Source organism: Ursus arctos, unplaced genomic scaffold (assembly GCF_023065955.2).
Source record: "Ursus arctos isolate Adak ecotype North America unplaced genomic scaffold, UrsArc2.0 scaffold_29, whole genome shotgun sequence".
Taxonomy (NCBI): Eukaryota; Metazoa; Chordata; class Mammalia; order Carnivora; family Ursidae; genus Ursus; species Ursus arctos.
The window spans coordinates 23,841,978-23,866,495 of NW_026622974.1; the positions used below are offsets into that span (position 1 = coordinate 23,841,978).

The 24,518-nt window shown below is 36.1% G+C and overlaps 1 protein-coding gene across 3 annotated transcripts in view; it reads left to right on the top strand.

Moving 5' to 3' along the window:
- Positions 1-24,518, top strand: part of ADGRB3 (adhesion G protein-coupled receptor B3) — a 695,949-nt gene that overhangs the window by 358,578 nt on the left and 312,853 nt on the right. For all 3 annotated transcript variants that reach the window (XM_026507135.4, XM_048219740.2, XM_057303989.1), the window contains one exon: positions 983-1,091. In XM_026507135.4, the coding sequence (XP_026362920.3) occupies positions 983-1,091 (109 nt within the window). The remainder of the gene's footprint in view (positions 1-982; positions 1,092-24,518) is intronic.

The window sequence follows — 24,518 nt, forward strand, 5'->3', positions numbered from 1 at the left end:
CCCCTGCTATTCGCCCTGCCCAATATGTCCCCCTCTTACTCCGGTCCCCTTCCAGCTCTGACTGTATATTTCTCTGCTAATCAGACTGTCTCTTCCCCTCCTGTACCAGCCTTTGTAAAGACAAAGCCAGTACAATTCTAATCCCCTTAATTTTTTCATGGCTCCAAGGGGCAGTGGTGCTAAATGGCTAAAAGAAATGAACCTAACTTCAAAAGACTTTCTGCTCTAATGTGGTTCTCTAATGCAGGCTGACTGTGTAAGCATTATGGCTGACACAGAGTAACATTCATAGGACCTTCTAAATGGCTTTCACTTCCCACACACTATGCCAGATCAGGTTGTCTTTAAGCAAAGAATCCGCCGTTTGCAGTGTGTGAGGTGACATGGTGTTGGGTTTGCTCTGTGTACGTACCTGTGAAGCACCCATACTAGGGCTGTCGTCATGATCCTGAAATTACTGCGAACATCATTATTCATTCAATAGCTATTACAGTTGTAGAAGTAAATGATTCTCCCCAGGTACAAAAGCTACTTTGCAGTGAACTTAATAGTTGTAAATATCTTCATGATGGCAATAAGAATTGTTTTTTTTCTTTCAGTGGCCATCATATAGATGCTAAGCAAAAAATGTGAAAAGCCCCCAAATGTCAGTGTTTGCTCTGTGTTATATTTAAGTGAGGAAAGGATCCCATCAAAAGTAAAGACGGGCAATTTCTAAGTATACAATCTGTTAGATATTTTTAGTTTCCTTAGATTTGTGGAGGATTAATCACTGTGTCATATCACCTTCAAAGTTCTTGCCGTGTGACACCTGGTACCATTCTCAACTAGTGGTTCGAAAATACAACTGCTGCCAGTTGCAGAAATTTCTTCAAATAAATCAGAGCTCATTTGTGACCTCATTATGTAGTTTTTGTTATTCCAGTTATATATTCCATTATATAGACTTTTTATGCCTTCTAATCTTTGCTTCCTTTTGTAGATTTATCCTGGTTCAATAGAGTTAATGCAGGTGATTGAAGATTTTATACACATTGTTGGAATGGGGATGATGGACTTTCAGAATTCATACTTAATGACTGGAAATGTAGGTAAGAAATAGGATTTTTTCCCCAAATCTTACTGAAATTAAAAAAAAATTGCAAGTATCTGGGCTATATATTTCTAAGTGTAATATACGTTGCTCATATTTTCAGGTATATGTAAGTAATGTAATATGGATACTTAGTGTCTCATTTTTAGCCCAAGCACATATATATTACACACACACACACACACACACACACACACACACACACACATTTGTGTGTATTCCTAGAGTGCTTATCTCATCTATATTTGCACAAGGACATGTAAAGGAAAATATATACTGCTTTTTCCATTTGCTAAATGTTCATTGCTATCTGACCTAATGTTGAAAATATTTAATATATATTCTTGTATGTTTTTTAAAAATGAGTCTTCATAATCTTCCATACATTGTTCATGAGGATGCCAAGTTACTTTTTTTGCTGGATGTCCCAAGGATGTGCTGAATCATCACGGGTTGTAGAACATTTCAGAAATCCCTGTAAGGTCACGGTGCTATTGCTGCTGCTGTCGTTTTCCCGAGTGAGTGCCAGGCACAGGGGATCTCTCCCATCCCTCTGTAGTGGATTCTGCACTGCCAGAGCACGTCAGTAATAATTAATAATTGTCTCTGATAGGGAGGAATTGCACAGAGAAGCAAAACCTACACACACTTGTATGGTGCCACAATTACACTGAGCCAACAGCAGTAATGTTGACCAAATGGCGAATGACTTTGTAGTAAAAAACATGGCAAGAACAAAGAAATAATCTTTTAAATATTATATGCATTGAGTTCATATAGGTTTATGGTTTTTTCATTTCTTTAAAAGTTTCGTCTCCTAATGTTGCTGTGATTCAGATTTTCTGTCATTTGTCATGCTTTAGTAGTCTTCACCTAAAGACCACTGAACTATAGATAATAATGTGTTTAAATAAACATAGCTTGCCTCAGACTCTTATTCAAGGCATGTTTAAGCTTTAGTTTCTGGATCAGGAAGATACCTAACTTGGTGGAGTGAGTAACTAGGGGAGTTCAACAAGTACAAAACATACAAACATGTGATGCATGATATCATATATCTACATATATCTATATATGTAGATATGTGATTAATGCTTTTGCTGTTTCATTTTACATTGATTTTTTTCCGAAGGCATTTTAGTCCTGTAGGGACTCATGGGATCCTAAGATCTCTTCCATCAGGATGACCTCAAAATGTAATGGATAATAACTAATTGCTGGTAATAGTCTTTAGTTGAGGGAGGCCTATGCAATGCAGTCTTTAAATGGGGGACATTTTGATGCCAATATACCATCTTCATACAGCATAAGTCCTTCCTGTTAGATTAATGTTTTAATCCACCTTCTGAGTCAGTTTGAGGGCCCAGACTTTCCCTCTGAGTGGGTGTTTAGCACCACTTGTGCTGGTTCAGGAATGGAGTGAACTGTCCCTTGCTTTAAGCAATGAGTGATGAGAAGAAAAGGGGACCAAAAATAGTATCTTTGTTGAAGAATAAATTCAGAAATCAGAGAAAATCCAAATTAAAGGTCCATTCCAAAAGAATTTAGGCAAAAAGAGGAAAGATCAACTCTGTAGGAAAAGGGATAGTATATTGGGCTATGAGTTTTCTGGCACAGGGAAGGAAGAACCTAGGGAGATTTGGGGGATGCTGGTCATTGAAGCTAGACCCATTCTCTAAAGGGCTTTATGACTTCTGTGGTGAGGAGGACCCACGAAGACTTCTGTGCCAGATGAGTCCATTCACCAAGTAATTTCCAAGAAAAACTTAGGGGAAAAACACACAGAGGTATTGTCTCCTTAACTCTTTTCTATAAATGTTAACATCTAATTCTAAAAGTCATTGCTAATTAAAAGTATCAGATTGAGGGGCACCAGAGTGGTGCAGCCAGTTGAGCCTCTGACTCCTGGTTTCTGTTCAGGTTGTGATCTTGAGATTGTGAGATTGAGCCCCACATCTGGCTCCATGTTCAGTGCAGAGTCTGCTTAAGGTTCTGTCTCCCTCTTTGATGCCCCCCTCGTCCCCACACACTGTCTCTCTCTCTCAAATAAATAAATAATGAAAAAAATCTTTTAAAAAAAAGTATCAGATTGATACATGGCATTTGTTCAGCTTGAAAAAAACTGTAAAAAAAGGAATGCCAATCTCAGAGTCTAGTAAACTTAAATTTAGACTTAAGTACACTGTTTGGATAACAGTATATGAAATCCTCTATAGTCTAGTATAATTTGCTATGAAAATTCCATAAATTATGAACATTTATTACTCTTTACCTTTCTTTTGACTTACCAAAATTATGTATCTGAAAACTTTGTGTATTTTTTGCATTAAGATTCTCTTTTCTAGGTTTTCCTATTTCCTTTATCATCGCTAAACTTTAAGAAGTATATTAAGTACAGAAACCCAAAGCAATTTAGTACTGCAGATAAAGCCAATATTGTCATACTGTCTTCAGTCTTGTGTAAGGACAGTGTGATTTGGTCTTCCGATCACTTAGGTATAACTAATTATGTTTTTTTAAAAGGTTATATTCTGTGAATAAATATCCCAAACATTATTACACAACCTAAAAGAGATCTTATTTGTTGTTGATTTCCTTCCAATACTAGCCTGGAGACTGACTTATTATAGTTTAATGACTAGAAGAAAGTTATTCTCAAAAATATTTGGACTTTCCCGAAGTGTATCCTTATATTAGTCAGGTTCTCCAGAGAAACAGAACCAGTAAGACATAAGTAGGTATATAGGAAGAGATTTATTTTGGGGATACTGGCTCATGCAATTATGGAGGCTGAGAAGACCCACCATCTGTTGTCTGCAAGCTGGAGGCCAGGAAAACTGATAATGTAGTTCCAGTCCAAACCTGAAGGCCTGAGAACCAGAAGCACCAACGTCTGAGGGCAGGAGATGGATGCCCCAGCTCAAGGAGAGAGCAGATCCACCCTTTGTCTTTGTGTTTTATTCAACTCTCAGGTGATGTCCACCTGCATCAGTGAGGGAAATCTTCTTTACTCAGCCTACTGACTCAAATGCTAGTCTCATCCAGTAATACCCTCATAGACACACCCTGCAGTCTTGTTTTACCAGTTATCTGGTCATCCCTTAGCCCAGTCAAGTTGACACATATAATTAACCATCACAATCCACTAGTAATTACTTATTATTCATATTCTTCATATTATATAATTTGATGCTAGTGAATATAAAACATGATTATACTGTTTTGTCTGATATTTCCGAAGTTTTTGGACAAGGACACACACAGAGAATAATTTACAGTAGCAAATTGTGAAATGTGTGAGTTGTCATTCATTTGTCTTACACCCTAAGTCCAAATATTAATTACCCAACATTAAGCTCATTATATGGAGCATACACACACACACACATAAACACACATGTACATAGAGCTTACGAATAATAAAGAGACTAGGTAACAAAGAAACGTTGTTTATTCTTTATGGTCATTTTCTTCAGGGTATGTTGGATTAAGACTACTTAAAGAACCACAAGAGATCATCATGTCTCTTAAAGAGATTAATTTTTTTTTCTGTAATGCCTACATGCATTGCCACCTCACTTTTCTGGTATATAGATAAGCTTCTGAAGAAAGAGTTGAATAGGCAAAAATAAATATCATGAAGACCATAGAGTGTACTAAGAGAGTCTCAGAACCTTGCTGATAGTCTGTTTTATTTCAACTTTAAATATAGTTTCAGCATTTCTGTTTTCTGGTTCCTGGTTTAGATAGAATGAGTTGGAAGCAGAGATAGTGCTGTTAGAAACACATATATAGCAAATATAGGAGCTGAAATGCTGAAACAATAAGGACAAAGCTGTACTAAAGAATACAGGAGAGTACAGAGCCCCTACTGTAGGAACAACCAACTCATCCCTCACCTTTGAGAACGTGAGTTCTAGGACTTAGGGTCATAATTTATGTCTAAAATCATGGCCTCTATTCATCAAGATAAAAGTGCCTAGAATCTGATTAAGATGGCAAGAAAATGAGTGACATATCTTAGAGTTTCTTCAGAATTAGTCAAAATGAAAAGTTTTGAAGTTTCTTTTTTCTGAAAAATGTCCCTACCTGCATCAGCTTCCAATAAATGAAATGCTATTATATGCTGAAGATCTGTGAACGTTTTCGTATAAATGCATGCATGGTCATTTTTGGAAGGGGCAGGTCCATAGCTTTGATCAGTCTCTAAAAAGACATATGGTCTTAAAAAGTTATCACAAAGCTTGAAAAAAATATCCTATGAACAAAGACATTAAACAAGCTAATGCGTTTATAAAATAATTGGGCTTAAATAGAATACTTACTTTTCATATTCACATATGAATGTGACTTTCAAAATAGACACATGACAATTATAATAAATGAAAGTTAATGAGCACTTACTAAAGACTAAATACTAAGTAGCTTATATAATTAATGAAAAAATGAATGAACATGAAAAATTGTTATGGTATAGAGAGATTCCAATTTGCAGTATGTCTCAGTTTATTGCAAAGTTGTATTCTAAATGTCCTAAATATGCTGTATAGGTCGGTGCTTTTTGTTTTAGTAAAAGATGAGAATTTGTCAATGTATTTTTTAAAATATTATTGTTATCAATTAGGTCAGGGGGACTATATCTTAATATTATTTAATATGAGTTAAAGTTGTTTATTTTTCTTCAACAAAAATATTGTTTGAAGAGTTATTTAAACTTACTTTCTGTCCTTTCTCTGTAAACATTTTATTTTCAATCCCTTGCAGCCCAGTGTTTCCCCCATCACTTCCCTGAAACTCCTCTTGGAAAAGCTTTTTGGAAATTCCCAATTGCCAAATTAAATCTCCTTCCATATTTTAGCCTTCATGTCCCCTCTGTTTTGCTAACCACTATCTCTTTCTTAAAACTCTTCATCCTTTTACCATTTTTATATTTATTACAGTATAAACTAAAATCAAAGGATAACAATTAGACTTATGATTCAGAAATGATAAGATTTTTTCAACGCAGTAACATATAGCAAAGAAGGCGAAGCACTGAAAGGGGGAAAAAGTACATTATTTGAGGCCCAGTGGTTTGCCGTTCCAAAGGCAGACTAGAATGTATGAGACCTTCCCTGATTAGAGCCATGTGGTGTGGGCATAGAATTCCATTGTTCTAAAGATTTGTCTAACCCTTTAGCAGAGTATTTGATAGTTTTTATTACGCTTTTAGCCATCAATTTTCCACAATAACTTCAAGTAGCATTTATATTTAACTTTATTTGTTGGTAAGAATAGACTGTTCTTTAGAAGTTGATTGTTTTAGTTTTGGACTTAGAACTTGAATTGTATTTATCACACTGAATTCAAGGAAGATAGTGATGTGTTAAATGTAGCTAGCCCACTGACTTTGTTCAATTAAAATCAAAAGAAAATTATCTCTTATTATAAGCAAAATCTTTCCTGTTATTCAAGTCATTAAAATAAATGACTAATCTTCTGGCATCCAAGGGGATTGCAGCCTCATTGAGGACATAAAATAATTACATTAATAAATAAAATACACTTGGTATGTGTCATATGAACCAAACGCACAGAGATTCCTTACAAGAGATGTTGTTCTGTGTTAAGGATCTAGAAAATTTCTCAAAGAAGGAAGCATTTAGTATAGATTTTGAAGGATGACTGGATTGTTGACAGTTCAGCATGAGGAGAATGAGTGGCAAGGAGATGCTTACATTCCAGAACAGTCTTTTAGCAGAACAGTATTGAGTTGTCAAAGTTGAGATTGTACTTAGTGGATAAGTGGTTTATTTTGATAAAAACACATATGTACAGAAGTAAAGAGAAATGAAATCAAATTGGAGAAGCATGCTGAGACATGGTGTAGAATGGTTTGGAATTCTGAAGACAACAGGGAACTATCAAAGCTTGACCTGATGAGAGTTGAGCTTGGTAAGACATTATGTTAGAGCAGAAATAGAATTTTCTTTTTCAGAAAGACTTTAATCATGGAAACTGGAAGGCCTTTTACAATCCATGCAGGAGATAAGGAAGACTTGAGTTAGTGGTAGTAAGAATAGAAACCAGATCATGGTTATGAATTTGAGGTCTGAGGCAGAAATGATATTTCATAACTTAAGGTGTCAGAAAGAAAGGAGTAATTGCAATTATATTTATTCAACAAACATTTGAGAGTGTCTTTCACATATTAATGCTTAGATGCAAGTGTAACCCTCAAGTGAAAAAATGAAATGTGGTCTTGGGCTTTAGTAGAGAAGTCAAATTTATCATATATATATATGATAATCAACTGCATAAAGTGATAGTTGAAGCCATAAAAGTTTTTTTTTTTCAACTCTCAAGACAGTAATAAGAAAGAAAAGATGTAAGGTGATGCCCTTATTAAAAACAAAAAAATTATAAATACACATGATGATGGATAACTAGGTTTATTGTGGTGGTCATTTCACAACATATAAATACCAAATAATTATGTTATATACCTGAAACTAATATAACGTTTTGTGTCAATTAAATATCAATTAAAATTTCTGTATATATGACTATGGCAAGATCTCTAGGTATAGTAATAAACCAGATTAAGAAATACATTTTGTGTTCAAATAAAATTTAGATGTTATTCTAGATGGTTAATGTAAGTTATAGAATAAAAATCAATGTTGAGGGGAAAAAAAACCCATAAAGACATGGCAGGTGTCAGACTAGAATAGTCAGAGATGGTAGGCATAAAGAATCCCAAAACAGGGCAGAATAAGATCAGTGACATGTAATTATTAGTAAAGAAAGAATATTTCAAAATGAATACTCTAGCTAATATCAATTGCTAATAAATACCAGAGTTATTAAAACTTAAGAAAAATCTTGGGTGATTGCTGATGATATAACTTTAAAGTTCTCCAAGAAAAGTGCAGACACAATGAACAGGATCTAAATTTCTGAACTCTTTAGCGGCTTTCCATGGATTACACCCTTGGCATTTTGATACAATTATCTCCAAGGATTTAGTTGTCATAGATGAATGTTGATATGCCCACTAACTACTGTCTCTCACAACTGTTCCTTAGGAAGTATTCAAAGTTGACAATATCAGATAAAAAGGGAATATGTTTTAGACTAATAATATCTCAAAATACAGAATGTTATAATTACAAGCTGAAAGGAATTTCAAAAGTCCCTATGTATAAACCCTAAAAGATATGATTCTGGAAAGTATAGTTTCAGTTCCTCCCCAGTAATCCAATAAGGCTAGTGTCTTGAAAACATTGGAGTTAAGACATTTTTCTTTGCCAAGCTAAATATCACTGTCTATTCTTGGTTTAGAAATACAAAATACTGGGCTTTTCAGAATGAACATTCATACTTGATATTTTCTGAAATTGAATCCAAATCAATCTGAATAATACAATTCTAACATCTCTTTTCTCTCCACAAAGCTGTCTTGTCAACATCAAACTATGTTATTTCTTACACTCACTGGTAAATGTAATCATTTCTTTGGTAGAATATCTTGTTCTTCAATTGAGAAACCAACGTTCAATCTGGTGATATAGTTATAAAATAAAGTGTCTTCTCTTTTCTAGGCTTATTTTCCTTTCTGTCACTGCTTAGTTTTGTGGTTCATACATCTCCATCACTTGTTTAACGTTCTTTCATTAAAAATCAGACACTTGTAGTCAGATGACACCAAGCCTGAGGAATACACAATTTACCATCTTTTTTTGTTTGTCTGTAGCACCTGGTGTTGGTTCAGTCTGCTAGACTTGAGTCTGAAAGTGTCAGATTCTACCTCCTCTTTCTGGCTCTTTACTGCTCTTTCTTGCTAGACACGTGAAGCAAGTGGTATGTCTTTATGTAGATCATGGAGGAAAGCTAAAAATACCTGTTTGGTTTTTATTTTTTTTTCTTTTCTTCTTCTTCTTCTTTTTTTAATGGTACTCCCTTGAGAAAATAAATAGTTCAAACATAGTTTTAAACTATGATTTGGAATGGTATGCAGCACTATGAATTCTTTGATTACTTCTTATTTAATATAAATTATCTCATACTATTTCCTATGATCTTCTTATTCCAGAGCATTGGAACAGGGTGGAAGCACTGGGGAGATTGTTGACAAAGCCCATATCCAACCCTTCTAGTGACAAGCAAGACATACTTCTCTGGGGCCCTCTTCCACCCAACTGAGAACTCTATTTTAGGTGCTCCTAGTATCATTATAACAGATTGATAATGATCTGTGGATTTATTTGGCTTTAAGAGACCTTAGATATTTATTCAATAAATATGTGCCATGTTCTCTTCCACTTTTTGACAATTTCTCAGGGAATAAATCAGACAACATTCCTGCTCTCATGGAACTTATGTTTTATAGCAGAGACAGATGTCAAACATGTGCCATCTAACATGTCCAGTGGTTTTAAGTGATATGAAAAGAAATAAAGCAAACCATCATGGCAAGGGAATAGAGAATGAAGAGGAAAGAGTCATTTTAGACTGAATGGTCATGGAAGACCTCTAATCAAAGTAGTGATATTTCAATACAGACCTGAGTGCCTTGAGAGCATGAGGCACAGTGATATGTGGGGACAGAACATTCCAAGCAGAAGGAACAGTAAGTACAAGGGTCTTGAGACATCCGTGTGCCTGATATAGTAGAGGCACTAAAGGAGGTGGTGGTGAAGTGGTCTGGGGGGATGGGGAGAGAAATGACATCAGAAAGGGAGTGGGGAGCCAGCATATGGAAGGCATATGAATATAGGTCTGAATGAGATGCAAAACCATTGAAAGATGTGGGCAGAAACATGACCTAATCTGATTTATGTCCTAAAAGGACCATTCTGAGTGTGGAGTGGAAACTAACAGGCCATAGTGGGGTAGGACTGGCTTTACAGAGACTGGTTGGGTTTTTATTGCGTTGGTCCAGATGAGAAAGCTCACTGGTTTAGACCAGATGCCAGTGGAAAGAGTGAGAAGAGGTCAGATGCTGGAGACATTTAAAGCTTGGTCTTACAGAGTTTACTGATGGTTAGAAACAGGATGTGAAACGAAGAGAAGGCTCAAGAAAATGTCTCCAGTACATTTCCAAAAACTCAACTACAAAAATAAGACAGATTTATGTCCAAATCTGTATCCTGTAAAGAAAAGTCAAAAACTTACTTTGGCAAACATTTAAATGTCTCTAAAGTTTAGGACCCAAAGCAAGCTTGTCTTAGTTTATTTATTTTTTTCTTTTCTTATTCTTTTTAAAATTTTTATTAAGATGTAACTGACATATAACATTGTATTAGTTTTAGGTGTACAACATAATGATTTGATATTTGTATATATTGGGAAATGCTAACACAGTAAGTTTAGTTAACATTCATCACTACACTTAGTTACAATTTTTTTCTTACAATGAGAACTTTTAAGATCCCTGTTATGGTGCACCTGGGTGGCTCAGTCCATTGAGAGTCTGACTCTTGAATTTGGCTTAGGTCATGGGATAGAGCCCTGTGTTGGGCTCTGTACTGAATGTGGAGCCTACTTGAGATTCTCTCTCTTTCTCTTCCTCTGTCTCTCCCATTCCTCTCCCCCACTTGCAATCTCTCATAAATAAATAAATAAATAAATACATACATACATACATACATACATACATAAATAAAATATTTTTTAAAAGATCTACTCTGTTAGCAACTTTTATTTTTTTAAAGATTATTTATTTATTTATTTGAGAGATAGCAAGAGAGAGAAAGCAAGAGGGAGGAGCAGAGGAAGAGAGAGATGCAGACTCCCCACTGAGCAAAGAGCCCAAGCTGAAGCTTGATCCTGGGACCCTGGGATCATGAGTCGAGCCAAAGGCAGGCGCTTAACTGACTGAACCACAAGGTGCCCCTCTTAGCAATTTTTAAATATATCATACAGTATTGTTAACTATAGTCACCATGCTGTTTATGTTTTATATAGTCTTGTTTCTGAGTCCAGCAGACATCCTTGCTCCTACAGTATAAGCAATTTTATACTGTGAAGCCATCAGCCTTCTGTCGTCATTCTACCATCTGAATCCCTGGGAAAAAGCTAGAATGAAATTTTTCCTTAAAATGACTTTTTAAAGCTCTAGCTCAGATTGAGCTGCCAGTTAACAAATGAAATAAATTCTACTTTCCCTATCATTTTAGTGTGTCTTCTATTTATAAAGTCATGGAAGCTCAAGAATGGAAAAAATGTTTAGGGGTCAACCAAGTCCAGCCATAAACTGGTTAGCTCTATTTTGTAGTTTTTTTTTTAATAAAAGTTTGTTTTTAATAAAAAGATACATTAAAGTATCTGAGTCGGAAATGTCTCTGCAAATCACCTTTATCTCTCCAGCTTAAAAAATATTATTTGTAGTATCATGGTTACAACCTGGACCTTAAGCAGAAAATGTGCATCATATTACGGTGTTTCAAATAATCAGTAGGCCTGTGTTCTTTTAGAAAGTAACTGGAGTGAAAATAGTTACATAATATTTTTAGGCTTATCTAATCTGTTTCATACAGCCTATTCAAGGACACAATTATTCATGTAGTCATTAAATAATGATTCTTGTCCCTAAAAAACTCAAACTAGAATGCACTGTTAATAGCCATTATTTCTCATTTCAAGTAACCCAGATGCCCTAAACTTTTCCTCCATTATTCTTCTATTATGCCAATTCCTAGCTCTCATTCTAACTATTCCTCTCCTATGAATTTCTCATTTGGTCTCCAGATCTTTAACAGCTTTTGCTTCTTATCCTAGTTTAAATACAGTTAAGAAAGAGTTTAGATTTTGCTACTTTAGAAGGCCTATTTTCCTTCTTCCTTACATATACATTATTTGAGTGTACATTTTAATGCAAATTCCCTATTGTCAGACAGTGGCTATTATTTTAAGAAACTTTTCAGAAGTACCATTTGAGTACGGTGTATAGGAAAATGTCTTTGCTTTTTCTTTTATCCCTTACGCTTTCAAAAAAAAATTGGTAAGGTATCCCTTATATTAATTATACAGCATTTCCCAAATTAACACTTTCACAAGTATTCATGATACTATTTACTCCTAACAACCTTGCTGCCACGGTGTTAAGGGCACCCACACAATTTGTCGTACATCACTGCTTCCCATTCAGAGTCAATGCATTTTTATCCCTCTGCATCTTAGTAATTGAAAGTTAAAGATTTGTTTCATTATCTTGTTCAGCCAACCACACTCTAACCTACTTCTGTTATATAAAGAACTTCACTGTGGTTTTGATATGACTCTGGGGAAATCTTACTCATGTATTCTGTGTTTTTACATTAAGGTAAAATGACTTCTGACCTTTATTTTCTTTTGTGGTGATATTTTTCATATATACTTCTACTTTATTAGGAATTTCAAAATTGTTTTCTGGCCAATTGCACATTTTTAAAGAATACCTGATTACCTTTAATGAATCTTTTATAACATTTCCTAGCCAGTGAAAATTTTGTTAACTTATTACTCATTCAGTCTCTGTTCCTTCAGTAACAGAGTTCCTTCCTTCCTCCCTCCTTGTCTAGTGGAGAATGTCTAGATAAAGAGCAAATCTTTGATTTAAAGCCTATTATTTCTTTTGGATTTTATATTTACTGGGAAAATGCTCATGGTCTGAGGAAAACTAATGAGGTCACACGAATTTCAGTTGGGAATGTACAATATAGAATGCATAGTAATTCTCAGCAACACTGGGACATGAACAGGAAAAGCAGAGGAAACTTGACTCCTCCCCTAGCTATGTATACCTGTGAGAAAGAACTCACAGCCTAAAGGAAGAACCGCATGTAACACAGGTGGTCAAGATACATCCTTTAGTGGTACATCTTGAACGTGGCTTGTGAAAGTTGTTCTGAGTAGGGGACACAATTTCAAATTTTCAAAATTTCTGGTAAGAATATAGACAGAATCCATGGGTTTCTCACATGTTGACACATAAATCTAAAATCATTTTGGAGTTGAGTTTTCTTTAATTATTCTCTAAAAAGAACATGGATTTGTGTGTGTGTGTGTGTGTGTGTGTGTGTGTGTGTGTTTTAAGATTTAGTTTATTTATTTTTAGAGAGTGAATGTAGCAGGGAGAAGGAGAGGGAGAGAGAGAATCTTAAGCAAAGTCGACACTGAGTGTGGAGCCCTGTGGAGGGCTCAATCTCACAATTCTGAAATCACAACCTGGGCCAAAATCAAGAGTGGGACACTTAATTACTGAGCTGCCCAGACAGCCCAAAGAACATGAGTTTTTGCAAAGAAGTTGCTCATGGCTTCTGTGCCCTATGGAAGCTATGAAGAGGAGTTTTGCATAAAGGGATCAGTGCTTTGTTTCCATTCAAGAGATCGGGAAGAGGAAGAGGAAAAGCCTTTTAGAGATGGGATTAACATAAGGGCCACATGACTCCCTAGCTCCCTAGAGACATTGTATCTAAAACGTGTTGGAATGATAGGTCTTCCCAGTGTGCTTGCATTCTTCTGTTAGAGGTTAATTCCTTCAGAATCTGATAGACACAGGCCAGAATAGAAACAAAATCTAAAGCCAACTGAAAACAGAATTTGACTATTATAATACTTCTGATCTCTATTGGTTTATATAAGGATTTGAAATTACTAAAATTAGCATTCTGCATGCCTTCTTTCCAATGAATTAGAAGGAACTTGCTTCGAGTTTGTGTGAATATGAAAACAATTCCATTTTAACTGTTTCTATGGCAATAATTGCTTTTGTCTATGGCGATAGTGGTCTGCTTCTGTAACAATAACCAGTGAAAAGAGACACTGATTCCCTTTTAACAGATTTTAATTTTTTTTCTATTTTTATGGCTTCACCTTTTCAAAAGTCTTATTTTATTTGCTTGTACCAAGAATTGTGTGCTAAATGATTCCTCTTCTCCATTGCTTCTTTTGCTAAATTCCAAATAAATAAGTTCTCATCTGAATTTGACAACTGAAAAATATGACTCAGATTAAAGACTGGTGCTCTTTATGTCAATGCTAGCAGGGATGCCATTTAGTATCTAGGAAAACACGCTAACTTTGGAGCTAAATTTGGCTGCAAACCTTGACTATACCACAACAAACTGACCTTCTGCAAGTTATTTCATTTCTAAATCCCTCAGTTGGCTCCTTTCTAAAGATAATAATATCTTCCCTAAAGTGTTATTATAAAGATGAAAGATAATATATATTTAGCACCTGGCATGTACTAGGTCCTCGGTAAATGGTAGTGGACAAATATAGGGTCAAATATGGGCTCTGCTCCTGATTGGATGTGTGGTCATGCAACTCAGTCACTAGTAGCCACAGTCCGTTCCTCCAGAGAATTGCTAAGTGCTTACCTAAATTTAGTACCCTGAGTTTCTGTTTGTTTTTTCTAATCTCAATGGTGCACTTATTGTTTATTTCACAAAGCAGACCAGGATCCCAGACTCCTAGGCAGGTAATATAATTAAATCTAGAAAACTATTTGTGCTTTGTCTATTTTAAAATGAGTTTGTTACCAATTTTCTTTTGCAGCATAATGACTCTATAGGCCCCCAAACATTTCAACGGTATTTACACTTTGCTATCTTAAGGAGCTACTCTTCTATTCCTTGTTTTTATTAGTCATTAGTCAGATCCTCATTCTCTGAATGATTAACAGAGAGAATCTTTTCTACTTTAATTTTATAATTTCTGCTTCTTAACATGTAATACATCACCTGTAGTCTATGAAACTTATCAGTTATCCCTATAGATGCATCAAATAATTCTGTAGCATAACTATACCCTCTAAATTCATGTGAATTAACCTCTTTTGTCTTAAATAATGTCTTCTGAACAGTCAAAAATATTTTTCTGCTTTTGTTACCCACTTACATTTTCCATATGAAGAGTTTTAACTTTAGAAATATAATTACTTATGTGGCTAGTTTAATGTGTTTTCTTTAATTTGATCTGTTTTGGTTTGTGACATATGAATATAGGAGAGCGGGTGTGAGTGAGTATGGTTGTGTGTGTATGTTCTAAAATATTTATTAGTGTTTCAATCTGAAATGCAGTTGTTTCAAATACTATTGAAATTTATACTCTGGGTTTAGGGGGAAAGTAGCGTTTTTGTTTTTGTTTTGTTTTGTTTCTAAATTGCATCAAAATATGAAGATGTTGGGGCACCTGTGTGGCTCAGTTGGTTAAGCAACTGCCTCTGGCTTAGGTCATGATCCTGGAGTTCTGCATTGGTCTCCCTGCTCAGCAGGGAGTCTGCTTCTCCCTCTGACCCTCCCCCCCTCATGCTCTCTCTCTCTCTCTCTGAAGTAAATAAATAAATAATCTAAAAAAAAAATATGAAGACACTTTTTAATAAAAGTTAAGCTGAATTGAGTAATAATAACAAGCTTTATATATAATTTTATATATAATTATATAATACATATAATATATAATATATATAAAGGCATGTATAATTTTATATACTGGACAATATTTTATTGAAGTATTAGCTGATAACTACAAAATAGACTGTTATGGGGACTAAACAGTTCATAAGGGAATGATTTATATTGGATAATAGGTTTTGTATTCATCTATATTCTGAAATCAAAGCCTGTTACATTGAAATACGGCTCTAAAATGCAGTAGGAATATAGAGGGATATAACTGAGACTAAGATACTGAAACATTCGCTTTGCCACTACATAATGTTTTAATGATTAACTTCAATACCCATTTGGGCTACTTTATTACTTTTGAGATATGGACCTTCCTCTTTCCAAAGAATCTGTCTTATTATTTAGGATTAATCCCCGTCCCCCTTTTTCCTAGGTAGTCTTTTACTTCCCCCAAACTCATTGCCCAATTAATTATCTTTAACTTTCCCTAACTCCTTTTTTTAAAAATCTTTCCTGAAATATAATAATATTCTTATTAAAGAGGGTAACCTCTACCATCTTTAAAATTTTTTTCTAAAAATCAATAGTATTCCAAAAATATGATAGCATATTAGAAATATGGAATATTTACTTCTTAAATATTAATTTCTTAATAGAAAGGTAAATACATTAGTATAGTTTAGACAACACAGGTGAAAGAAAACTGTAATTGGTATACCTTTTTAAACTACATACAAATTATATAAAATAGAGCACTCAATTTATTTGTGGGGTGTGTTTGTATGCATCTGTGCATGCATGTGTGTGAAGAGAAAGAGTAAATTATTGTTTGCTTGGCGGTTTTTTGTTTTTTGTTTGTTTTTTGGTTTGAAGATCCAAAGACCAAAAATGTTTTCGGACCTTGATAAGAAAGAAGTGAGGTTCACAAATATAGAGCTCATGTTACTTTTTTCCACCATTCATTCTTTCATTTGTTTATATTCTGATTGTAAACTCATGAATCATTACTATAATGCCACGAATACTAAAGAGTGTTTTTGCAACATAAGGATCCAAAACTAGTCTGAAAAATGGGATTGATCGTACTTGGTTCAGGGTATGTTGTGGAGCCAAGTGAAGTAACATGCTATTGCTGGTATTTAACTGCTCAGTAGATGGTCTCTTGTTACTGCTCTTTGTCGCTGCTTTTTCTTCAAAAAATTATGTTTGGTTAGGCACACATATCTAACTTCAGTACTCCCTATTTTGAAAAAGGCATAAGGTCCATGGTTTCTTTTTGCTAAGGTGAAGTGGCTGAATTTCTCTCTCCCTCTCTCTCTTTTTTTTTTTTTTTAGGTTTATTTATTTGAGAAAGAGAGAGCAAGCACACTCATGTGGGGGGAGGGGCAAAGGGAGAAGGAGAGCATTTCAAGGAGACTCCCCTCTGAGCACAGAGCCCCACAGGGAGCTCAGTCTCATGACCCTGAGATCGTGACCCTTTATAGATAAGGGGAAGACTGTCCGCAGAAAGCATATTTAGATGAAGGGTGAGTAGAAATCAAGAGTTAAGCTTCAGATATGCTACATTTAAGATTCCTGAAGACATTCAATTGAACAGTTCAATAGACAGGTTTGGAGTTCAGAAGAAACATTCTTATTACCCATTCTGCTCATATTTAAGATATTTGTCTGAAACAGATGTCTTACTAGATTGTAATCTCTTTCTATGTCAGGACTTTTTCTTTTTTAATTTTCCACCGTATTTTATACAAGGCAGAGAATGGTTGATATAAAAGATAAAAGAGAATTGCCGTATGTTTTGTCTTACTATGTGTAGGAAATGAACTAACTGCCTTCAGCTTAATCCTCGTGAAAGACCATTGATTTTTACAGATGGTCAAACTGAAGAACAATTAAATAGCTTGCCAAAAATCACAAAGTAGTTGGAAAACTAGATCTTTTTGTCTCCAGGGCCCAGAGTTATCACATTAAACCCCAGTTTCTTCTATTGAGTCTTTGGTAGACCTCATTCATTGAAAGGAAAAAAAAAAAAAAATATATATATATATATATATATATATATACATGGAGAGAGATAGACAGTTGTGTTAGACCTACTATATGTTAGGATCCTATCATACAGTGGTAAATAGGGAAAATACCTTTCCTTTGAGAGCTTACAGTCTAGAATAGGAAACACATAATAAATGTGTACATAAACTAGACAATGTTTAACTGTGCATAAGGCCATAAAGAGGATAAACAGTGTGATATAATAGAGAGGAATGGTGGGGGGGATAGTGAATTTCTGTAGATAGGGCAGTTAAAACAGACCCAAGTTAGCAGAGACTCAAGGATAAGAATAGAAAATACTGTTCTACTTAGAAAGGACAATTCCTGTGGTGGAAAAGAAAAGACCTGCACAGCTTGATCTGGGTCAGTAAACAAGCAGCCATGTATAATGTGACCACAGAGATAGAGAGAAGCCAAGCCATGCAAAGTCTTGTAGGCCATTGTATAAGATTTGGATTTTATTCTAAGAGCACTGGAAGCCATTGAATTATTTCAAGTAAGGGAACAACATGATCTGATTTTTTTTTTTTAAGATAACTCTAGTTTCTGAGAGAAGAAGCAATCAGAGAAAAAAGAGTGGAATCAAGAAAGCCAGTTAGGCAGCTCTTGAATTAGCTCAGGTTAGAGATTCTGGTGGTTTCTAGAGAGTAATGGAATGGAGATAGAAGTACAGGGGCTTAAGACATATTCTAGAAATAATATTGAGAGGATGTATTGATGGATGGGTCATAGGAGGCAAAGGAAAACCAGAAGTAAAGATGACCCTTGGGTTTTTGGTGTGAACATTTGACTAGACAGTGGCACCTTCTATTAAGGTGGGTGACACTGGGGGAGAAAGTGCTTTAGTGGTGGGAAATCAAGAGTTCTGCCCAATAAACATTTGTTGAATTAAAAAAAAATACTGGTCACACAAGACAATTTTTATTACATGATTAAACACCACATTTCCTTGCATGATCATTCATTTATGAGTTGTTTGGTTGCTTTCATATCACACCAGCAAAATTGGGTAATTGCCTGATGGCCCACAAAGCTGAAAATATTACTTTTGGGCCTTTTATTGAAAAAGTTTGCCAACCTCTGCAATAGAGCATGGCCTGAAACTAATCTTAGAGTATGGTTTCAAAACAAACCATAATCTTCTCCATAATCTTTATAAAACCTTTGACTCCTCTTAAAGCCACTTTCTCTTTATTAACGTGCATCTCTCCATTCCTAAGTTAGTTTACTATTGCAGTCTTCTCTCTCCATTTATATTTGGTGTCTTTCTCTTTACCTCCTAAAAGTGAGCTTTTCCTAAACAACATTTCTTAGCTTTTTTTTTCTGTCATCTCCTTAATATCTGCACAACTCAACATCTCACTTCTTACAGATTTTTGCACAAATGCCAGCTAACCAAAAAAGCTTTCTTTATTTAGTAAAGCTTCCCAACCCCATTCATTATTCTCTAATCATGTCATTTACATTTCCATCTAGTTGTATTTGTTCCTTGTCTGTCTCCCCCACAAATACCATGCCAGTCTCAAGAGAGCAAAGACTTTAACTTTTTTCTTCACTGGTGTATTTTCAGTGCTCATAACTGTGCCTGGCATATAATAGGTTCTCAATATTTGTTGAATAAATGAATCTGCCCATTCAATTCTCTCTTCAGGAGGACTTCTCCATGCCCACATTATCAATTATTACTTCTAATTAGGAGGTATCTAACTTACATCTTCAAAGTCGAAATGTGATCCTGCTCCAGATCTCTTAGCCTATGATATCATTATTTAGCTTTTCCTCCTACTATTTTTCTATCTAAACGTTTCTGCCTTATTAGAAACATTACTATTTCTCTAGGGCATATTAAGTTTCCTCACCTTATGCCTTTCCTCCTATCCAGAAACTACTATTCTGATAGTTCTGAAACATTATAGGCCTTTTCCAGGCTCTATATTTGCACAGGCAGTGTCCTCCTCCCTGTCAAACCACAGCCCAGACAGCACCTCTTCAAAGACGCCTTCTTTTGGCAACCAACCACATTCCATCTTGTTCGTTCTTTCTTTCTTTCTTTCTTTCTTTCTTTCTTTCTTTCTTTCTTTCTTTCTTTCATACTCTCACAGTCTAGCCTCATCTGGATTATTTGTTCCCTTATTAATCATGTGTATTCTCCACTAGACTGTGAGCTCTTTCAAAGCCAAGACTTCATGGCTCATGCTCACTTGCTAAATCCTCAGTAGTAAGATAGCACTTGGAATATTCTCTGGGATCAATAGAGATTTGTTGGATAAATGAATTTCCAGAATGAACTTCTGAGTCTACAGTGATCCCTTTTCCCTTGTCACCCCTTAACACTGGTCATTGCTATTACTTTTCTGGGAATGGATGAGTCACTATCTTGGAAAGCCCTTGGATTGTTGGCTTCAGTTGCTGTTTGCTGCCTGCATCGGTACCCAGTTCCTAATAGATCCTTGACTTAATTCTTCTCTAGTAAGATTGAAAACCTCTTACATATCAAAACAGCATATTAAAGAAGTCAGTAATGTTGCATGTACAGAAAAACTCTCTCCCTCCTCTCTCTCATTCAATACTTGGTTAATTATCATCTGATGCTCTTTCCTCTGGAGAAATTCTGTTCTTAATTTCTTTGGTTGGGAGAAGATGGAAAACTTATTTCCTAAAGCATTTTCTTCTTTTTTCTTAATATTTTATTTATTATTTTATTTGACAGAGAGTGCGCACGAGCAGGGGAAGGGGCAGAGGGAGAAGGAGAGAATCTCAGGCAGACTTCGCACTGAGGGCAGTGCCCAATGTGGGGCTCAATCTCATGACCCTGATATCATGACCTGAGCCAAAACCAAGACTCCAACACTCAACTAACTGAACCACTCAGGCACCCCACTAAAGCATTTTCTGTATCATTTGTTTTTACTATTCAGGTATTCATGCAAAAATGACTTCCCATATCACATTTTATTTTGCATTTATGTTAGGAGTAAAATCATGAACTACTTGGGTAGAGAAGATGAACACTTATAAAAAGTATCTTTCTCTAAAAGACCACAAAACTTACTCCTTTTGAAAACTAAAAGAAAAATGATGTAATCAGCTTAAATTTCCCCACTTTACTCAGTGTAACCTTGAAAGAAAAGGTAGGAAGAACATGTAATAGGTAATGGAATAAGCACAGAAATGTATATATTTTCGGAATGTGTTTGTCTTTAAAGAAAAACTGTACTATTTCAAAATAGCTTCTCCATCGTATGCCTAGAACAGAGGTAGGCATACTTTTTCTGCAAAGGGCCAAACAGTGAATATTTTAGGATTTGTGGACTGCCCAGTCTTCAGTGCAGCTGTTGAACTCTGCCATCACTGCATGAAAGTGACTCTAGACTCTGTATGAATGAATGGGTGTGGCTGTGTTCCAATAAGATTTCATTTGTGGACACTGAAATTTTAGATTCATATAATTTTCACATGCCAAGAAATATTATTCTTCTTTTGATTTTTTCAATCATTTAAAAATGTAAAAACCTATTTTTTAGTTTGCAGACCGTACAAAAATAGCTGATAGGAAAGATTTGGCCTGTGGGATGTCGTTTGCCAGTTGCTGGTTGAGACAGTTCAGCTTCAACGAGAGTCATGGGTAGGCTGTGGACGTAGGCTGTGCATAGGTATGATTCCATGTTAGGGAAGTAGGAGTGACCTGAGAAGAAGCCGAGGGAGTCAGTCCTGCACGGAGAGCACTAAAGTCTGGCAAAAATACCGTGAGCAGCAACAAGAATGCGCCCTGCTGTGCAGAGACTCCCAAGCTTGGATAAAAACCAGCCAATGGGGGGCGCCTGGGTGGCACAATGGTTAAGCGTCTGCCTTCGGCTCAGGGCGTGATCCCAGCGTTACGGGATCGAGCCCCACATCAGGCTCCTCCGCTATGAGCCTGCTTCTTCCTCTCCCACTCCCCCTGCTGTGTTCCCTCTCTCGCTGGCTGTCTCTATCTCTGTTAAATAAATAAATAAAATCTTAAAAAAAAAAAAAAAAAAAAACAGCCAATGGATAAAAACAGAATTTGAAGCTAATGATTCACAAGTAATTTACAAGTTTTTTTATTTTGATGCTGGAAAGGAATATGTAAAATCGTTAATTATTTAAAATTTCAATATACATCATATGTGATTAAAAATGAACAAGTTGAAAAAATATCCTTGATATACCACATAGTTACTTTTTTGACTGCCTAGTTTGTCCACTTTTAAAAATCAGAGAATCCTAGGGGCGCTTGGGTGGCTCCGCCAGTTAAGCAGCCAACTCTTGATTTCCACTCAGGGTCATGGGATCCAGCCCTGTGTGTCAGGCTCCTTGCTCCATGGGGAGTCTGCTTCAGGATTCTCTCTCCCCCTCTGCCCTGCATGGGTGCTTTCTCTCTCTAAAAAATAAAAAAGGTCTTTAAATTAAAATTTAAAATAATTAAATCAGAGGATACTACTTTTTCTCTGCAAAAGAAAAACCTGTAAATTCCTAATGGGGAGAATATGTCTCATCTAAATCTCTGTGTGCTGGTCCTGGGACTTGGGGACGCTTCCCTCTGCAGTGGTGATGGCGGGATGGGACTGCTGGGGCACTCTCGGAGCGCTGCCGTCCTTGAGGACGCCCCTGCCTAGCGGGGCTCTGTTTCCTGGGAAGTGATGGTTGCACACTATTTACTAGCAAGCCAGTTCTTTCTCTTTGGCCCTCAGCATTCCAATTTTAGCCTTTCGGGAAAAGAGACAGAGTAAATGGAGGAAACGGTGATGAGAGAAGAACAACCAAAATCTGACTGTCTGACTGTTTCCTATAAACCACTCACTGTTGCAGAATCCTAAAATGTGATTTTTTATGGAGATGTTAGAACTTAAAGATTATACTAGGCAAATTAAAATATCTGTATATATCCCCTTTTGATAATCACCATTGTTCAATGGTATCTAGTTTTGATCTCCTGTTGCACAAGTGAGAATACTTTTATTTCCTTTCTTTGAATCATTACATCTGTTTTTTATATTTAGTGCAAAAACATTACAGTAAGACAAAGTAAATTTGCTGTTAATTTGTTGGGGTAAAATCAAATTGCACCACACAGTGCAAAATCACGTACTTCTGGGTAGGCAAACTGAGACTTGAGTCACAATGTTACCACTTTAACAGAGTCTACTTCCTCGTTTGTAAAATGAATGTATGGATAATAACAATGAGGATCCTGATAATAATGATGCCTCCTAGGGTTGCTTTAAATATTAAATAAGGGTTGTTCTAAATATTAAATGAGATATCACGTGTAAAGGACCTGCCTAAGTGTTGTGCTAAGAAGAGTGCCTAGCACAGAGGAGACATTTGATACATATTTGTTGAATAAATTGAGGAACGGCTAACAAATGCTGAGGTCATGTCGAGTGTTCAATAAATGAATAAATGTCAGCTGTCCTTCCCTTCCCTCCCAAATGCCCTCAGTATTTTATAAGGCACTCAGCACTGCTCTACAAATATAAAAACCATGGCTTTTTAAGCTGCTAAAGACCAAGGGATCACACTACATGCAGGCTTTGCCCAGCCCCTCTGTGCTTGCTCTTGGTACACAAGCAAAACTAACAGTTGCTTTCTAACGCACTTATGCAGAGTTCCTTCCCTGCCATATTTTTCTTACAGGATTTCAAAACTGTGGGGGCGACCATCTAGTAATATTGAGTGATGTTTTCCACAAACAAATCCATTTTGATAACTAGCCAATTTTCTAATATTGATGAGTCAAGACCCAATTTGTAAGTTGTTCCCTCTGAATCAACATGAAAAATGATGCAAACTTTAAATATTTTGGAAACATCAATATCGCTTTTAAGGCATCTCTTCAACTTCTATTTCTGTATCTACCTACATTTTTGTTTCTGATTTTAAGGTGCCAGTCCTTGGGAGTTTCCTCTACTCATTTATAGACTGTGAGTTGCTGCTCTAAGAACTTAGGTCATTGCACAAAAGTAGTGCTTTTGAAATTCTCTTTGCAAACTGTGGCCTTGGCTGCAATGGTAATACTGAATTTGTCATTGAGGATACAGTCATTTTCCTTTTTAATGGAGAATTTTAGCCTGGCTGACTCTATGTGACCAGATAACCAGAGAAGCCAACCTCTTCCCTCTGGCAGATTCTGTTGGAAAAAGGGAAAGGTGAGAGAGAGGGAAGGAAGGAAGAGAGAGAGAGAGGGAGAGAGAGAAGAAAAGAGAGAGAAGAAGGAGGAGGAGCAGGAGGAGAAGGGGTAGGGGGAGAAGAGAGAGGGAAGGAATGAAAGAGGATGAATAAAAAGGAGCCCTCAGCTCCCTGGGTGGCACATTTAGGTACTAAAGGACAAGCTCTATTTTAAGTGAAATTTCTGCCTTTGGTTATGTGTATATATTCAATATAAAGTTTTAAATACGTAACCTCAATTATACAAAACAACAGAGGTAAACGGACTGGCCCGAAAAAAAAAAACCCAAAAAACCCAGGACATTATAGTTACCCTAAAATATCAAGATTTGAATCCCAGGCCCAGATCCAGAGTCCACACTGAGCCATTCGGGTAAACTGATTTTCCTCTATTGGCTTCATTTGCCCGTTGTGCTCATTCTTCCGGCATTCATGCACGCACCTTGGCTCTCTCATCTTCTCCTTCTACGTGCCTTCCATGAAGCAACTGGTGCATCAGACTAACTCACTCCAACTTCTGTATGTGGACCATTCACATTACCTGACATGACGTTACATGACAGAGCTGCCGTTCGTTCTCCGGGACCTCAATTAGGGCAAAGGGCTAAAACCTCATGATTTTCCTCAGGAACAAGGTTAGAGGCTCCACCCTGCTTTGGTGAACCAAAAGCAAAACAAAAACAAATAAACGAAACAGAGTCCTTATGCTTTTAGACCCAACTGCAGGAATTCCTTATGCTTTCTGATGAGAAGGAATTTTATGCTGCATATCCAGATTCAAAAGGAAAGTGTTAAAATTGCAGAATGAA